The sequence below is a fragment of the Gracilinanus agilis genome, chromosome 3 (assembly GCF_016433145.1).
Source record: "Gracilinanus agilis isolate LMUSP501 chromosome 3, AgileGrace, whole genome shotgun sequence".
NCBI classification, from domain to species: Eukaryota; Metazoa; Chordata; class Mammalia; order Didelphimorphia; family Didelphidae; genus Gracilinanus; species Gracilinanus agilis.
Window position 1 is genome coordinate 405,323,630 of NC_058132.1, and position 18,822 is coordinate 405,342,451.

General features: G+C 36.7%; 1 protein-coding gene across 5 annotated transcripts in view; it reads left to right on the plus strand.

The window, feature by feature from the left end:
• The first annotated feature begins 345 nt into the window (after positions 1 to 345).
• Positions 346 to 18,822, plus strand: part of KDM6A (lysine demethylase 6A) — a 260,558-nt gene continuing 242,081 nt past the window's right edge. For 4 of the 5 annotated variants that reach the window (XM_044670190.1, XM_044670191.1, XM_044670192.1 and 1 more), the window contains exons 1-2: positions 488 to 725; positions 1,015 to 1,078. In XM_044670190.1, coding sequence (XP_044526125.1) covers positions 571 to 725; positions 1,015 to 1,078 — 219 coding nt within the window. In that variant the 5' untranslated portion in view covers positions 488 to 570. Of the gene's footprint in view, positions 726 to 1,014; positions 1,079 to 18,822 lie in introns of all 5 variants that reach the window. The other variant, XM_044670194.1, reaches the window with a different exon arrangement.

Consider the following 18,822-nt stretch of genomic DNA (forward strand, 5'->3'; position numbering starts at 1 on the left):
TCCGTCACCAATCGCCGGCGGCCTTGGTGGGCGGAGTCAGAAGAGCTAGCAAGTTGAGTCGAGGCGCGGCTGACGTGAGTCAACAAAGGTCACGTGGGTGCAACTCCAGGACATGATTGGCTGTGCCGAGGCCGGGCGGGGAGGGAGGGGGGTCACGGCGGCGGCGTGGGGTTCGCTCTGTGACACAATTACAACAACTTTGTGCTGGTGCCGGGGAAGTTTGTGTCTCCAACAAATCCCCACTGGGCGCCCATCAGCGCCGCTTTCTGGCTTCCCCCGCTGCCCCTGCCCGCTGCTGCCCCACACCTAACCCCCGCGATGTGACCCCAGTGTTGGGTTCCGCTGCCGTCGCCAGACCCCGACCCCTCGGGGTGCCCGCAGCCCCTGCCGCCGCCGCGTTGTGATTTCTCGCCGCCGCTGCTCGCGGTGGAGGAGGAGGAGGAGGGTGGAGGAGGCGGAGGCAGCGATAAAGTTGGTGTATCGGTCCCGCCCGGAGATTGGGGGGGTTTTGTTCGCGGCCCCGGCCCGGGGGGGTCTCGTTGTTGGGAGTTGTTAATTCGCTGCGTTTCCATGAAATCCTGCGGAGTGTCGCTCGCTACCGCCGCCACCGCCGCTTTCGGTGATGAGGAAAAGAAAATGGCGGCGGGAAAAGCGAGCGGCGAGAGCGAGGAGGAGTTCCCCAGCCTGACAGCCGAGGAAAGAGAGGTGCTCAGCGGACTCGACAGGTACTGACCGCGACTCGGCCCGACTCGGGACGGGGTTCTGCGCCTCTCTTCCCCCGGGGGGAGGGAGGGGGAATAAAGTGATTTGTCTCCGGGTGGCTGGAGGCGGCGGCGACGGCGGCGCCGTGTGCGGCGGGATCCGCTCCCTTTCCTCCTTGGCCGGCCGGCCACTGCCTTCGCCGCCGCCGCCTCCGTGGGGGCCTCCCGGGCGGCGGCCGGAGGCCGTGTGGGGGTGGGCGGCGGGTACTGCCTCGGGGACACTAAAGCGCTCCCTGTCCGTCTCTCCCTGCAGCCGCCTCTTCGGATTTTTGAGGCTTCATGAAGATGGCGCCAGAATGAAGGCCCTGCTGGTAAAGGTAAGGAAGCCCCGGGAGCAAGCGGACCGGCCGGCCCATCCTCCCTTCCGACCTCTTCCCGGGCGCCAGGGAAAGGGGGCGGTGTAGAGACTCGGGGCCTTGCTCGGCCCCCCGCCAGAACTCGGACTAATGATTGCCGGACCCCTCGGACCTTGCCTGCCCCCCTCCCCCACGGTCCTTTTCCCTCCTGGATCCACTCCCTGCTGCCTGGGAGGAGGGGGCAGCTTGGGGTGGCCGAGAAATGGTCGAAGAGAGGTAGGCAGGAAACTCTTGTTACCTTCCTTCAGCCCCTACCCTGCGTCCTCCCGAATGTGGTGCCCCCCGCGGTTAAGACCCCCCCCCAAACAAATTCTGAAAGAATATTAGAGTCGAAGTCAGAGGAGGCGGCAGCTGGGAGCCAAGCCCAGGGTTTGATCTCAGCAACCGGGTTGGGGGGAAAAAAACCCTGCCTGTTTACCCGGCTCGGGGTGAGCCCCCCCCATCCCTGAGTGGCATGGATTTGGAGTGAAATGAGCGGGCAGTTGCGGGGGTGGGGGTGGGGGTGGTAAGGGCCAAGGGTGGCTGGCGGTGATGCTGGTGAATTTGTGCAGGAGCCTGGCTTCTCGCGCCTCGTGATTGCAAATACATGTATGAATGTTCTCGTGTTTTAGACCAGCCCGAATCTCAGGTACTAGCCCAGTGCTGGGTTCTGGCGTTTCCCTGTCCCTGAGTGCAGCGGCAAGGCGAATTGCACTTCAGTTTTAGACAGCCAGGAGTTTGGATTTAGCCTTTTTAATGGTGACCGGTTTTGTGTACGTTTTACCTGAAGTTCAGGGATGTTTACTTTTTTGGGTCCAGCTGCCACAGAAATATTGCAGTTTGTATGTGTGTGTGCGCGCGTGTGTGTGCGCCTTTTCTTCTTGGAACCTCCTTTAATGTCTCATTTGCCCAGGGTTCAGTGTTAGGATTTGGGGTGTGCTGCCTGTTTATTTGTGTGGAAAGTTGTTGGCCCTGTCATTTAGTTAAGTAATGGCTGCTCCTATCGGCCCAAGATGGCGGGACGGGGTGGGAGGAGAAAGTGAGGGGGGCGGGTTGGGGGGAGGGAGAAGAGGTAAACATGGAAAGAAATAGTAGCAATGAATTAGGTTTCTCTATAAAAGTCTATAGTCTTAACAGGGTTTAATGAAAACTGTAAATGAATAGTGGCATACATTTTACTCTTTTCCTGAACGTGAAAACAACATTCATAAGCTTAATGAATCCTTATCAACCTGTAGCATATTTAGTAGCCTATCGGTAAGCTGTTTGAACAAAGGCTGTGGAGTCTCACTCTCTCTGCGTCAGTTTGCATCTCCAGGCTTAAAGCCTTGTTGAAATATTTGTACGCTTTCATATTTTTCCCCCTAAAAGTCAAGAGTAGGTGCATTAGACCTTACAAATGAGTGCTCCGATGAGATGATATTCTGTGTTCCTACCTGAGATCAATAACTTTGCATTTGACATCTAACCTTGTTACATTATTAAAGTTAGTGATTAAAATCTATTCTATTTTTTTCTTTTTTTTTTTTTTTTGTTCTAAGGAATTTTAGTCAGCATTCTAGTCTACGTGTTTTGTATTTTTCAGCACTGCTACTAATTTTTTGCATCCCTATACCCACTTACTCTTCAAAGTAAATAGAAGAGATTATGATTTTAATCATCATTTGTAAGGTCATTATTTAGAAATATAATGAAGATTATTACTTTTCTGGAAATTACAAATTAGTGTAGATAATATACACAAAAGTTGACTTTAAAAAACTTTTAGTAGTTAGATTTTATTAGAAATAATTAGGCATCCTGGAAAAATGATTAGGGATTATTCTGATATCAACCCTTCAAAACGAATGTCTTGAGCTGTAAAGTTTTTGTTAGTTTGAGCATTTAAAAAATTTAAAAATATTAAAATTTTATAATGTTATAATACAAACTTAACATTCTAGTTTGACAACAGTTTAGAATAACAATTACACTCTTGTCATTTAGGATGGATAATTGACAACTATTTGTAGTTGATAGAACTGCTCGATGGTAAGTGCTTTTGGAAAAGTTTGGTCAAATCAGTTAAATTTTAGCTCTTATAAGTTACTTGGTTGGCTTTTTTATTTTAAGTGGGTTATGATTTTTTTTTTGGAGAGACCTAATGTTTAAGGTAGTGTTAAATGCTAGTTGATTTTAAGTTGATTGTGCTTTTGTTTTGTTTTGGCAAATAAATACGTTTTTAAATTGTTGTTGATGTTTTAACATTTAATTTTTGTAATATAATATTGTTATACCATTGGAGATATGATCTGATGAATCCGAAACGTTATTGTTTTAAATTTTAAGAAATGGTTTCATAAGGCATATATGCTTGTGTGGAGTTAATGTTTTCACAACCTTTTAAGGCAGGTAAGTCTTACACATTTGTCAAAATTATATGTTTCATGAAATTTTTGAGTATATTAGAGCTTGACAGAATACTTAGTATTTAGAAAAGATGAAAAAAGCTTAAATTTAAGCCGAATGATTGAGTTAGCTTTGAGGTATACTGGGTTGTGAGTTCCTACCTGATTAGGTCAAAACTCATTAGCCACAACTTTAAAGTAACTGTTTAGGTACAGTAAAACATTCTTGAGTGTATAGTTGCAATGTCTTACAATTCTCAATTGTTACCTGGTAACCTGAATTTAACAGCTGAAATTTGCGTAAGGGTACAGAACTGTAATTTTTCTATGTCTTGGTGATTTTACAGAATGAATGAGCTGAAATCCTCTCATAGGAAGTATTTCAATTATTTAGTTTCCAAGGAATGTTATAGGAAGAATGAAGAATTTGGTATTTTGGGAAATGTTGGAACTGTTTTTCTAAACGTTCTATGAAAAGTTCTCATTGGTTTGGGAAAGTTTAAAGGGTAGTTTTGTCTTTGGGGGAGATAATAAGACTGGAAAAATCACTTGTTATTTCTAGTCTTCTGACTTAAAACCTGTTGGGGGGGGGGCTCAGTCCATTGACTGAAGTGTATTATAATAGTTTTTCCTCAAATCTTAATGGTGATATCATCCTTGAAGACATGATCTATTATCTACTCTCAACTTGCCAATCCTTTTTTGACTTACCTACCCCCATTCCCCTTTCCAGGTCTTTAGACTTGACTCAGGTTATAGGTATATTTTATACTTTATTATCTTGATTTTCATCATCAGAAACAGATGTTACCTTATGCTTTAATTTTTTAATAAGTTTATTTTTTGCACGCCACCCCCTCTTCCATAGTCCCAAGAATACTTTGCTTAAAATGCTCAAATTTTTTTTGTATATATAAATTTTTATTATAATAATTTGATTAACAGACTTTTTCTCTTGATATGATGAAGCAGTCTACTTGGTTTTCAATCTGTTGCTATTCATATTTATTCACATACAAAGCGAATAGTGAAAAGTCTCAATAAATTGATTATTTAAGTACATCATAGAAGAAATAGTGTGATATTTATACATGTATTTTATAACTCATAGCTTTTTTAATCAAGGTCATGAACAATCTTAAGTTGCTGTTTAAACTAAATCTGACACTCAGTCTTCTAATATATAATTCAGGGAGTTTTATTTTTTTAATTATAGTGGAGTAGAAAAATAAGAAGTGAAACATTTTATCAGAAAAATAGGGCTATGATGACTTTTTTGTGTCTTTAAAAACCTTGTTGGGTTAATTTTATTTTCATCAGGATAAAAAAAATGTTGAATTAAAAGTATAATTATGGTACTGCATTTAGTATAATACAAGAAGAATGGGAAATCTGAGTATCTCTACTATAGTATAATTACTAAAGGACCCTAATTAATAGCCCATATCAAACTATTTAGGGACAAATTTTCATGAATTCCGAGTTTGACCTTTGTATATTGTCTATTCAGATTAGTCTTTTTTTATTTCTGGATGTACTAAATCTGAAAAAATACGAATGGTATCATCTTTTGATATTTTAAGTATTGCCTGTCAAATAAAAATGTGGATTTCCATTTTTTTCCCCCATTGGGGGAAATTTATTAAAGTCCTTTAAAAATATGTTTTGCTGAGTTTTGGAACTGGTTTAACGGATATGAGAATATCCATTTGTTTTCCAAAATTCTTGCTTTTTTGACCTAGGCAGGTTATAATAGCAGATAGCAGTTATAAATTACAGGGTTTCTTGATTTCTAGTGATAATATTTGAAGAATTATAATTAAAATCATTTATTGCTGTAGATTTTTTTTTTCCTATTAGCTGTCACTTAAATAGATGTGTTAATCCATAATGTTTATATTGACAATAGTATCATATTGTTGAAAAGAGCTATGAACTTTTCTCTGGAGAGTTTTTAAAACTACATTATTTTTAGAGTTTAGATGTTGTTAGAAGTTTGAAGCGATTTGAAAAGTCGATGGAATTGGATATGTTGATTTGAATTTAATACAAGATTTTGTTTGAAAATTGATAATGGATTTGTTGTAGGCATTATGTGGAATGCAGATGTATTATTGTTAGGAATAATTAGGAAAGCAATTAAACTTTGAAGAGTTTTAATAATGTTTACAAGTTCCCAGAAAAGATGGAATTATGCAGGCTCTACATGAAATAACCCTCAAAACTAGCCTGCTTTGCATATAGGTCGAACTAAGGTAGCAGAAAAAAATGTTTGGTTCCTGGAGATTAGTAAGGACAATAAAATTTTATATGTGACAGTACTTTATGTGCTTGAGTATTGATGAAATTCCTGGAGATCAACTGACTTGTTAGTCTTTAAGTTATTTAGAAAAACTACATGAAAGATGATGGGGGAAATAGCTTCTTAAAAACAACACAGTGCTAGGGTACTTTTGGTCAGGTATGAAGAGTATCATTCATATTTTGTTATGTATTCAATATCATTTTTTAATGGAAGAGGCCAAATGTTATTTTACAAATCCACAAGTAACATGAGGTTAATTTTTTTTTCTAAATAGTCAGCAAGAGATGTTTTGTGCTTATTGGAACTTATGATAATGAACATTACCATTGTGCATTATTAATAATAATATTTTTGAAACGTGGTATCTAGAGAGCTAATTTGTGTTAAGAAAACAACAGCAGATTTCCTAAGAACTGAAATGGTGGTTAGGCTATTTGTGGAACCACATGCACTTATTTGTAGAAGAGTTAATCAATTAGTTTGGAGGTTATTTAATGAATACATAATTGACAATCACATATGAACTTCACACAATTTTATTTCATAGATAATTGTAGTATTTTCAGTATTGCATTGAAAGTCTTTAACTTCTTACTATTCTGATAAAGATATCTTTTAAAAAGTTCTTCCAAGTTTTGTCAACTTATATGTTTCCAAGCTTGCAGTTCTAAATTGATTGTCTCTGAAATGTGTGAGGGGTTGAATTTTCAATTTTTGATTTAGCAACTTGAATTGTGCTCATATTATATATGTATTTTTTAACGTAAAAGAATAGGTTTTTGAACTCAAATTTTTGGCAGATGTTTAAAAGAAAGAATTTATCTTCTTTCTCAAGATGTAGTTATACTTATCTACATTGATATTTTTAATTGAAATCTTACATCTCTTGGAAGTGAAAATGACAAATTTTTGTTTACAGATATGTGTGTGTATGGTGGTAGAAAACATGTTGATGGAGGATATGGGACAAATTATTATACTTTTCAGCTTGTTGAGACCTTATTGCACCTAACTGGGGGAGTAAAAATACTTGGTTTGCCTTTCTACTTGGCCGCTAATAAAGTGGGGTATTTGATTTGATCTTGACCCTTGGGCTCTTAGGCCAGACCTTTTATCTTGATCACTAACTCACTCTATGACCTTAGGGGGAAGATAAGATTCTCTGGGCCTCAGTTTATACATTTCTTTACTGGAGAGTTTATTGTAGATGTCTTCAAAAGTCCCTTCTACCTTGAGGTTATTTGATTTGGTATATAAAGTAAAAGAACTATATAGATTGTGGAGCTAGTTTGTTGAAAGGTAATGAGTAGGTTTTACTTACTGAATCAAGACTGAGTATGCTGTTTGTAGTTTTGTGTTAAGTCTGTGGAATGGAAATTAATTTAAGAAATGATAAACAGTATGTGATATAGCAGTATTATTTCTTTCCTTTTCTTTTTTCTTTTTTTTTCTTTTTTTTTCTTTTTTTTTCTTTTTTTACATTTTTAAACCCTTAACTCTTCTGTGTTTTGGCTCCTAGGTGGAAGAGTGGTAAGGGTAGGCAATGGGGGGGATCAAGTGACTTGCCCAGGGTCACACAGCTGGGAAGTGTCTGAGGTCAGATTTGAACCTAGGACCTCCCATCTCTAGGCCTGGCTCTCAATCCACTGAGCTACCCAGCTGCCCCAGGGCAGTGTTATTTCTTAAGAGCAGCTATATCCCAAGGCATTATGGCTGGAATTCAGTTTACTTGAAGAACATTTGAAGGGAAATAAAAGAAAAAAGAAAAGAAATTCAAATATAAAAGTACATATTCCCCAAGACATTTTTATACTAGCCCCTAGAGTCAGTATTGAAGTACTATTATTTTAAAAGCATGCTCCATTCATAATTCATCTGATTTTAACCCAGCCCCCAAACCTCTACCCGCCCCCCTCTTTCATCTTTTAGTTAGGTAACTTAGACAAGAAAAAGGCAAAGTTGTTTGAGTGAAAAGTTGACCTTGGGAAGACCTGCTTTTATACATGCTATGCCCCCCCTCGCACCCCCCAATTTAGTATTTTTGGTCGCTTAGATTTAGCAGATCTTTGTATGGAAGGATAATACATCAAAAGGAAAACAAATGCATATCAAAACAAGATTGTAGCACAGCTAGCTTTTCTGTAAGGTCTAGGCTATCAGAGTTAAGTGACTTGCCAAGGGTCACTAAGCTAGGAAGTATCTGAAGCCAAATTTGAACACAGGTCTTTTCAACTCTAGGCCTGGTGCTCTATCCACTGTACTACCTAGCCGCCCCCACAGCTAACTCTTGATACTGGTTCCTTTTCTCCTGTTGGACTTGTTAAAGGTCATCTTCTAAAAAGTTAATTATTTACATGAGACCTTATTTGGGTTGGTGGTTATCAAATAAACAATAGTGATATTAATACTTTTTAAGTGTTTTGGTTTTTTTTTTTGACCTCAAAACAGTTATCTGCTTCCAGGATGTTGTTTAGGTATTGTTGTTGCTATAACAAGGACAGTTGACACTTTATGGTACTTTAAGGCTTGAATCTTACTGCCTTACAGCAACTTTGAGGAAACTGAGAGTTTATGTGATTTGCTTGTGTTCAGACAACTAGTAAGTGAAGATTCTTGATTCTCAAGGATAAGTCCTCAATCTTCTATGTTACATAATATTCCCATCTTTTCAGTTTTTTTCCCCTAGGTGACCAGCAAAGGCAATTCTCTCACTTGTGCTATTCTCAGAGATTTTACTCTTAGGCATGGTCCCTCCCTCCGATCCCCTTTTTTAAGTGATAAAGAGTTATGAACATGTATGAATGACTTGATGCAGAGTGAAATAAGCAGACTTTTGGTCTGTTCTACTTTCATTTATGGACCAATATTGATATGTATATGATTAATGGTCCATGAATAAAGATTGCACTTTTGCAGTTGTGTGCTGATTATAAAATAATGCCAGGAGGATAGTTCTAGAATAGTGTGATTTATTTACTTTATGGAAGAGAGGGGGAAGTACTCTTGTCTCCCTCCTACCATTCTACTACCATTGTTGTATGAAAGTGGAAAGGCCATAGAGGGTGGGGGGCATTTTGAAAAAAAAATTTTTTTTTCATGGTTTTTTTATGGTAAAATATGTGTCAGAACATTTCATCACCAAGTGACAGTTATTCTGGTCTGACCATATCATACCTTTTGTCTATTAAGCTCCAGTGATTCCTTATTGCTTCTAGGATTAAATACAAACTCTTTTTGATATATGAAACCCTTCAAACTTGTATTCAGCCTGTCTTTCCAACTTTATTATAAATAACTTCTCTTTATATTGTCTGTGGACTAGGTCCTCTTAAATTCCTTTTTCTTTTTCTTCCCATCTCCCTACCTTTATACAGGCTAGTAGTCCCTCTTGCCTGGAATGTCCTTTCTCATTTCTGCCTCATGGAATTACTAGTTTAGGGGACAGCTAAGTGGCTCAGTGTATTTGAGAGCCAGGTCTAGAAATAGGAGGTCTTGAGCTCAAATCTGACCTTAGACACTTTCTAGCTATGTAATCCTGGGCAAGTCACTTAACCCCCATTGCCTAGCCCTTACTGCTCTTCTGCCTTGGAACCAACATAAAGTACTGTTTCTAAGGTAAGGGTTTAAAAAAAAGAGAGAATTACTAGTTCACTTCGAAATTCCCCTTGTTTTTAGTGTCACTTCTTTTCTGAAATATATTTATTTTATGTATATTCTTTATATGGGAACATTTTATCTCTTTAAGTTCAAACAGTATTCCCCAATACCTGTGTACATAAGCACAATATCTGTAGGTACTTAATAAAATGCTTGTTGATTTGGTCATGAAGTTCCTCATACTTTCCTATGTTTCTCCTAACAATAGCAGCCTAAGGCACTGCCTTTATTTGAAATTTGGTATGGCAAAGCTTGTGTTCCATTCCTGATGGTAGATTCTCAAGGATCTCCTTCACGTCTCACAATGAAGTCGGAGTAGGCCATATACATATAGAGAGGCTACTTCTGATCACAAAATATATGGAAGCAGTTCTTTAGATTGTTTTTTTCCAAGATTCTCTATTTTCGAACTCTTTTCCCAATTTGTCCTTTTACACAATTGGAAATGATTTCCTTTTGAAAAATTTTATCATAGATTAATCCATTCTTAAAATGTCTGGCATGGTTTGTACCATTCTTTTTTTTTTTTTTTTTAAACCCTTAACTTTCGTTGTATTGTCTCATAGGTGGAAGAGTGGTAAGGGTGGGCAATGGGGGTCAAGTGACCTGCCCAGGGTCACCCAGCTGGGAAGTGGCTGAGGCCGGATTTGAACCTAGGACCTCCTGTCTCTAGGCCTGACTCTCACTCCACTGAGCTACCCAGCTGCCCCCGGTTTGTACCATTCTTAATGGAAATTTTAAGTATTTTTTGTTAAATATGAATACTGGAATAATATAAAAACAAAAATGTAAACTAATATCAAAAATTAAAAATAAAACCTCTAGCTCACGTTTAACTTGTATACATTCCACAAGTTTTTAAGGGGAAGCAACATGTTTACAAGTGTAGAAGTGGTTATAATAAAGTTTAGGTGAATTTGGATCCAACTGAACAGCTAGATCCAAATAGTTATTATGATCTGATAGCTTGATGTCTCTACCGTACTTTAGGGACCTGCCCTTATTTATATTCTTTCACATTTTTGTCACTGACTTGGATAAAGGTATAGATTGCATGTTTATCAGATTTGTAGGGTTTTCCCCAGAATCAAAAGTCATGTTCACTTGGGATCTGTAATTGATAGATTCTATTATCTTCCCTTTTTTGAAAAAATGTGACATCATGGGACTTTTAATCCTGTGTTATCTTTTCTATGGTCTTTCAAAAGTTCCCTAATTATACCTAGTAGTTGTTAACTGTATTTGAGAATGTAGTTCATTGATTCCTAGTGACCTGAACTCATAAAAGAGGGTAGCTAGGTTTTTTTTTATGTATCCCTCGTTATTTTGACTATCAATTTCTTATTAGCCATTTTTCTTTTCTTTTTTCTTTTTCCCCAGTCTAAAGATCATTGTACTTGGCAGAAAAGACAGAAGCAAAATGTAAGTTAGTGGCTGTGTTATCATTGTCTTGTCTGCTTCAAGAAATAGCCCCTATATTTTTTATTTTACTCTCTTGTCATTAGTTTTACTTGCCAGACTTGTTCTTAGCTTTAGCATTCCTTATACTATACTTAACAGTGAATACACTATTCTTAACATGCTAGAATGTTAATATACTATTATAATACACTATTCTTATAAACTGTGCCTTGCCTTTTTATTTTCTGTTCTACATTTTTTAAGTACCTACTACATACAAGGCTCTCAGGATATAAAAGATGAGATAATTGTTGCCTTCAAGGATCTTACATTCTAGTGGGGTAGTATGTACACAGAGGAGTAAATACAAAATAGAGAGTAAACTGGGAGTGAAGTCTGTATATAGCTTATGATCACATACAGTTCCCTTACCTTCAATCAGCTTAGTTTCATCAATCTGTAAAATGAAGAATCTATCTTTTAAGTAACCTACTTCATTGAGTTTTTATGAGACTTTGCAAACTTAAATAATATAGAAATGGTTTATTATTCTCTTCTCATCTTATGGGATGGAATTTACATGGAAATGTCTTGGGACAAGTTACTAACCTGATACTTTTTCTTTTGCATGTTCAATAGACTATTTCATAGGTAGATAAAGTTACTGTTTTTATAGTTGAATAAAATTAGTAGGATGTAAACTTTTTTGTCTGCTTCCTGAAAACCTCCTTGGAACAACTTCAGTAGTAGATAGATAGGATGATGGGGATGATGGGGATGATGCGGATGATGCATACCTCATCCTTGTCCCACATGATTTTAGCTCTGCTAGTTTTCTATATTCTGAAAGGCTTTTTTCAATGTAACTTGAAGAGCATGAGTATTTAGTATATCTCCCTAATGTTGTTCTTACATTTTTATGGATGATTGTTGTTATAATCAGACAGTTGTGGATAATGGTTGTGGTAATTCCCTGTTATAAAATTGTTTACTGACTCAGTTTTCTGGAATATATTGAGGTCTGGATTTGCAATAAATAGATTTGTCATTCGTCAGCCTAGGAATGATGCTGAACTTCTGTTGTTTAATTTTATCCACCAGGTCATTTTTTGTTAGTGTTTTTTAGTGTTCAAGGTGCTAAATTTTTATAACCTATTCTGTATTTTGTAGTTTTTTTCTTTGTAGAGTTGATCTGTTCCTCACACACAACACTTCCATTTCTTATTTCTTCCCTTTTGTCCTTGTGTGCTCCCATGAAAGCACTCTACTTCACCTCTACTTTTCCGGGTCTCTTGTTTCCTTAAAAACTAATTATGTAGCACTTTTATGAAGCTTTCCCTGATACTTCCCAGATGCTTAGTTGCCCTCCCCTCAAACATTTGCTTTGTTTGTACCTCTAGTTTCTTAACATGCTTGTGTATTATGTGCATTTTGTTTCTCCAGTTAGAATCCTTCTTGAGGTCAGAGACTGTTTCAATTTTGACTTTTTATTCCCAACACTACCCAGTCCAGTGTCACATAATAATGCTAATCTGTATTGGTCCTCTGAAGTTACTTTAAGGATAATCCTCTAATTTTTGGATGATGATCTTGCCCTGAATTGCCATCACATAACTCCTCTCATTTCTATAAACAAATAAATGCATGTGAAACAGTCATTTGTTCAACTTTATTGTTGGCTGATTTCATGTAGATGTTACTCATAGAAGGCTTCATGCAGAGGTAAGGCACTTTCCTTTACATTTGACAAATCCAATGACATGTGCCTCTTGTCAGACCTTGTTTCAGAAGTGATTATGTAGGTTTTTGGATTATCTTGTACTCTGAGTACTTTGAAAATTGTCTTTTTTGGAGAAGAGTTAACTATTCTATGGAGTCCTTTTGGTGCAAGTTTTGTATTTTGTTAATACTTGTCAAATCTGTTATAGTACAGTTTGCAGTTGTAAAAGGTAGTGTAGATTAAGATTTGTACTGTGTGTACTAATTTCTTTAAATGAGTTTTTCCCATTGAATTTTTTAATTCAGGATGTAGTAAGTCTCATAATGTATTTAGCCACAGCTTTCTGCTTAATGGCTTTCTTCTCAGTGTGTCTTGCTTGGAGAGACCAAGGTCTTTATAAGTATTACCTTCCTTCATAGAATCAATTTGATCTTCCCAACTTTAAGCTTGAAACCTTGAGCCTCTTTCTTTCTTTTTCTTTGGTGTTAAGATTTTTACACTTAAAGGTCCAAATAACCAATATCACAAAAGAAAGAATTCATGGGGTGAAGAAGCTGCTTTAATATGTTTTTTGGTAGAACCACATAAAGATGTTATCTATATAAATCTAATGATTAACTATAGATACCTTGATTTGATTTGCTTTCTCTTTAACTTGGAAGGACTCCACTTAGGGGAGATGATAATGGATTTAAGGCTATCATCATATTATCATCATGTTTGTTGTTTTTATTGGCAGCATTGCTTAGTGACAAGAGAATTGTCAGGAAAGCAGGGTTTCAAGTCTTACCTCTGACACATACTAACTGCTTGATCTAGGATAATTACTTAATCTACTAGTGCCCCTGGCAACTCTCTAAGATCCTAAGTTGTAAAGGAGGTGTCTGTCTGCATCCAAATCATTCAACAAATATTAAAACACATAGCATGGTGCTAGAAACTATGCTAGATGTTTTAAGATGTAAAGACAAAAATGAAACAATCTTTCCTTTCAAGGAGTTTACACTGCTAGAGAAAGATCCTTACCTAAAGCTTCCTACATTGGGGAAAATCACAGGTATGATAAAAATTATGATTGATGATGATGATGATGATGATGATGATGATGATGATGATGATGATGATGATTCAAGNTGATGATGATGATGATGATGATGATGATGATGATGATGATGATGATGATGATTCAAGTATAAGTTCCACTTTTGACAGATACTGACTGTGTGATCCTGGTATTATGCTTCTCTTTTAAATCCTCCCCTCCTCCCTTTTAGTCTTGACTGAATTGCAAAGGAGGGGTAGAGGAGTTCCCTATACTAGTGAATCACAGGTCCAGGAATCATCAATCAGGTATATAAAAATAATTATCATCATTATTATCTTATGGAGGAGACTCTTTGGTGTTCTGAGATGTTCTGCAATTAACTACCAAAAGGAGCATCTGAAGAACCTAATAAATTAGCACCACTTACTGTAGCATTTGAAAATAGGACTCCTTTAGTTTGCAGAATTTAAAAATGAGGAAACTTGATCAGTTTTTATTATTATTTTGGAATTCAGTTCCATGTTAGGAAGGCAAAGGGGGAATTCAATACGTAACGTATGTGCCCAAAGATGACTTATTAAAGGATATTCTAGAGGTGAGAGAGGGAAAAACTAATGGTCTCTTAAATTAAGGAAACGCTTCCCATCTGTGCTTTTTCTTACATGGGATTCTCTGATAGTGATGGGTGGGGGAACAAGTTTATCTACTTCCTTTGGGATCTATGAGTAAGGTAATTGGTTAAGGGGAGATGAGAGTAATAGACTTGAATATTCTCCCATTTATGAAAGATTAATTAAGGTAACAAGGGAAATGTAGAGAGTGCTATCTTTGTTATTACCTTGGTGTTCTGTAGGTGGGTGGGGCTGTCTAACTACAGATGGAAATTTTATTTCTGAGGTTTATTACTGAAATAAGTTAGGGAGGCCTTGGTTAGTTTTAGGGGTGAAAGCAAAAAGAAACAGACAATTAAAATTTATAGGATATATTCCACTTAACTTGGCATGTGTCTGGAGATTGGCTTTAGGTATTGCTTTAAATGAGGAATTAAAGGCCTTATAAAAATATTTTTTTGCTTATTGTTTTTTTTTAAACCCTTACCTTCCATCTTGGAGTCAATATACTGTATATCGGCTCCAAGGCAGAAGAGTGGTAAGGGTAGGCAATGGGGGTTAAGTGACTTGCCCGGGGTTACACAGCTAGGAGGCCAGATTTGAACCTAGGTCCTCCTGTCTCTAGGCCTGGCTCTCAACCCACTGAATCACCCAACTGCCCCCTGTTTTTCTTTTAAAGTCTCAGTTATGATTCTTTGTGTGAAATGTTAGCTCAGATTCCATAGGGGAAAGGAAACAGATTCTCAATACACAAAATCCTACCATGGGTATAAAGGTATTAATATAGACTTGTGTGTGTATGTATCTGGCAACAAGCAGTATGAATTTTCCTCAAGTAGGTGACATGTGATACAAAGGTCAATTAATAATGGAAAATCATTTCAGCAGTTGAAATTTTTTTTGGCACTACCACACCTTAACATGTGTAAGATATACTTCTGCTTGTTCTCTGCACAGAGTAACCTGTTTGATACTGGTGAACACTTTGCATAAGCATATGTTGCCTAGTTTTATGTTTAACTTGATATTGATACTCAGAGATTTGTTGAACAAAATGATCTCATGGTAGCTATCTAGAAATCTTGTTTTAACATTTGTATGGGAGTTATGGAGGAAGAGAAATTTCTAAGATTGACTGTCTTTTGTTCTGCTCGTGTCAAATATATTCGAATACTCAGCAAATAATTGTGGGATTCTATATCTTTTGTTAATTTGGGACAGGAAAGAAGTGCTATGCATCAGAAAACTGTACAAATGCTTGCCTATTTCTAAATTTTTTATCTCATGTCCTTGAAATATATGAAGACATTCATAATAATTTTAAAGGAAGATGAAAAAATAGGCATGATAGGTTGCTGATGTCCCCTTGATTCTTTTTTTTTTTGGGGGGTAACAATACCATCTGTTATCCCCAGTGCCCCACTATTTGGTATATTCTCCTTTTTTCAGATAATTTGAAAGTTGCTCCTATAATACTTACAGATTTTTTTAGCCCATGAAGGATTTTTTCAGCCTGTGCTTATTCTGATCTAGCTATTCTTTTTGAACAACTTGATTCATATCAAGGGTCAATTCTTCATCCTTTATAATAGCATATTGGGAAGAGTGTAAATGTGGCCTTATGTGAATGATGAAAGTAAATTGATGTGTTCTGACAATGATCCATCTTCTATACCTGTAAGGAAGTTGGGGTTGCTGTGGGTAAGAGGATTGAAGAGAAGAGGTGGCTTCTCATAACTCTGGGGCCAAGTTTGGTCAAAATGATTTCTCAAAATTTAGTTTTATGTAGGACTTGACAGAAAACATATCAGACTTTTTTTTTTTTTATGTTTTGGTTAGTTTTGCTGAACTATTTCTCCCTCTTATTCTGTTTCAGGGCATAACTCTTTGAAAGGGACAGAGGGAAGGGATACAATGGGAAATGTGTAAAAACAAAAAGTTAATAATAAAAACTTAAAAAAAAGAAAGTTGCTAGAAAAACTTTGATAGATCTGTAACACAATTAATTGTCCTAGTTTTGATTTCAAATTCTCAAATTCAAAACTAAGACCTGTCTTAGTTGTGACTCAAACAGACTTTCTGCAAATTTTTTATCTCTACAGGTTTTTGTGAGGTTGTTATGCTGCTTATTATCTTCCCTCTTCTGGGTAATATTTTTATAATAAGTAAATGAGAGTAGGAGCATGGTATTTATGGAAAGAACATGGGATTTGGAGTTAGAGAACATGGATTCAAATTCCAGTTATGCAATTTTTGACCTATGTGTGTGATCTTGGATAAGTCACTTCATGTCTTTGGGCCTCAGTTTCCTCATCTGTACAACACGAGGGGATTGAAGTTGACCTGAGGTCTCTTCTAATTAGCTTGAATTTATATTCTAACTAGATGTGGATGTTGGTTATACCATGTTTCTTTTGGTTGGCAAGAAGAGCAAATATTTGTCTTCTGAGACCATTTCTGAGCTTTTGTGATCTAATGAGCTTTTGGTTCCACTTCATTAAAATTTAGTAGGCTTTGGTGATACTTATCAATGTTTTCATTCATGATGGCAGTATAGTATAATGGAAGAGAGTTCTGGATTTGGAGGAAGAAGGCTTTGGTATGGATCTTGCCTCATCAGCAAGTCACTTAGCATCTGTGGGCACTGCCAAGTCTCCTCCTCTCTAAATTGAGGAGTTAGGACCAGATGATCTTCGAAATGTCTTGCAACTCTAGAGCAGTGATTCTGTGAAAATTGTGCCCTTTGTGTGTTTTTTTTTGAGGTTGAGTAGATCAAGTTATAGATCTTAATATCCACTGCATCTATATTAAAAATTTTTTTTATTAGATTGTTGTGTTGGGATTCTTTTACTCCTTGATCTTACTAAATGTAGACCTACTGTTTTGGAGATGACTTATCTATAGTCAGGGAATTCTATCCATTTACATAGATCAAAATAGTTCCCAAACTTTTTGATCTTGGGGGAGCTCTCTTTATACTTCATAATTATTGAAGACTCTTCCCTAAGAGCTTATGTAGGTTACATCTATTCACTATTTACTGTATCAGAAATTAAAACAAATATTATCATCAACAGTTTTCACCTCCTGAACCTGTTGAAAGAGTATTAGGAACACACTTTGAGGAACACTGATTTTAATTAAGTCTGAAAAAAAAAGTCAATTACCTATTATGTGCCTAGAGAATCAACAATTTAAGTCACCAAGTATTTTATTAAATACTTATTCTATGCCTGACTACTTAAATGCTGAATATAAAGATAAAAGCTAAAATATAGTTCATGCCTTCAAAAAGCTTTCATTTTCTCTTCATGTTTAGTACCTTCGAAGTTATATTATGTAGGTAGGTAGAATTTTTAAATGATGTTTAATCATTTGATCTTCATTTCTTAGTCTTGGACCATATGTAAAATTTAAGGAATATCAATAAACAAGCATTTCATCATACCCCCAATAAAGAGGGCTGTATGTGAACTTCTGTTATTTGTAGTTTTAAAAAATATTTTATTCCCCCCCAATAACATCGATTACTTAGCATTCATTAAACATTTTTTTTGAATTCCAAATTCTTCCCTCCCTACCTTCCTTTACCCTCCCACTTCCCCCTCCCTGAAATGGTAAGTAATCTGATACAGATTTTACATGTGTAATCATGTAAAACATTTTTCCATATTAGTTATTTTGTGGAAGAGGATCTTAAATAAAAAAAAGTAGAAAGTGAAATACTAATATAGTATATTTCAGTCTGTTCAGATTTCATCAGTTCTTTCTCAGAGGGCAGATGGCATTTTTCATCATGAGTCTGGAATTGGCTTGGATCACTTCATTGCTGAAAATAACTAGCTCATTCCCAGTTTATAAAAAAATATTGCTGTTTGTATACAATATTCTCCTGGTTGTGCTAATTTATCTTTGCATCAGTTCGTGTAATTCTTTCCAGATTTTTCTGAAATTATCCTACTTGCCAGTAGTATTCTATCACAGTCATATACCAAAGCTTGCTTAGCCATTCCCTATTTGATAAGACAACTCCATAATTTCTAGTTCTTTACTATCACAAAAAGAACCTGGAATAAAAATTTTTCTACAAATGGGTTCTTTACCCTCCCCCCCTTTTTTTAAATCTCTTTGGGATATAGACCTAATAATGGTATGGATGGATCAAAGGGTAGGCAATTTTAGAGTCCTTTGAGCATTATTCTAAATTACTTTCCAAAAAAGTTGGATCAGATCCAGAATGTTTTGATGATTATTGCTTTATAATACAATTTGAGATCTGGTATTTCACAGCCACCTTCCTTCACATTTTTTACATTGGTTTTCCTCCTAGATGAATTTTGTTACTATCTTTGTAACTATTAAATAATTTTTGGGCAGTTTGGTATTGCCCTGAATATCTAGGTAAACAATTTTTACATACAGTTTAAAAAATATGTATCTGGTTTAAAATGATAGTGAAATACCTTGCTTGCTTGTGCCACCTTCTGAACTTTTTTTTTCTTTTGTGCATTTAAATTTTTTTTTAATGGATTTTTAAAATTTCTAATTTTGTATCACTTTCGCTACCTAAAAACACTCCCTCCTTTACCTCTCTTGTAAC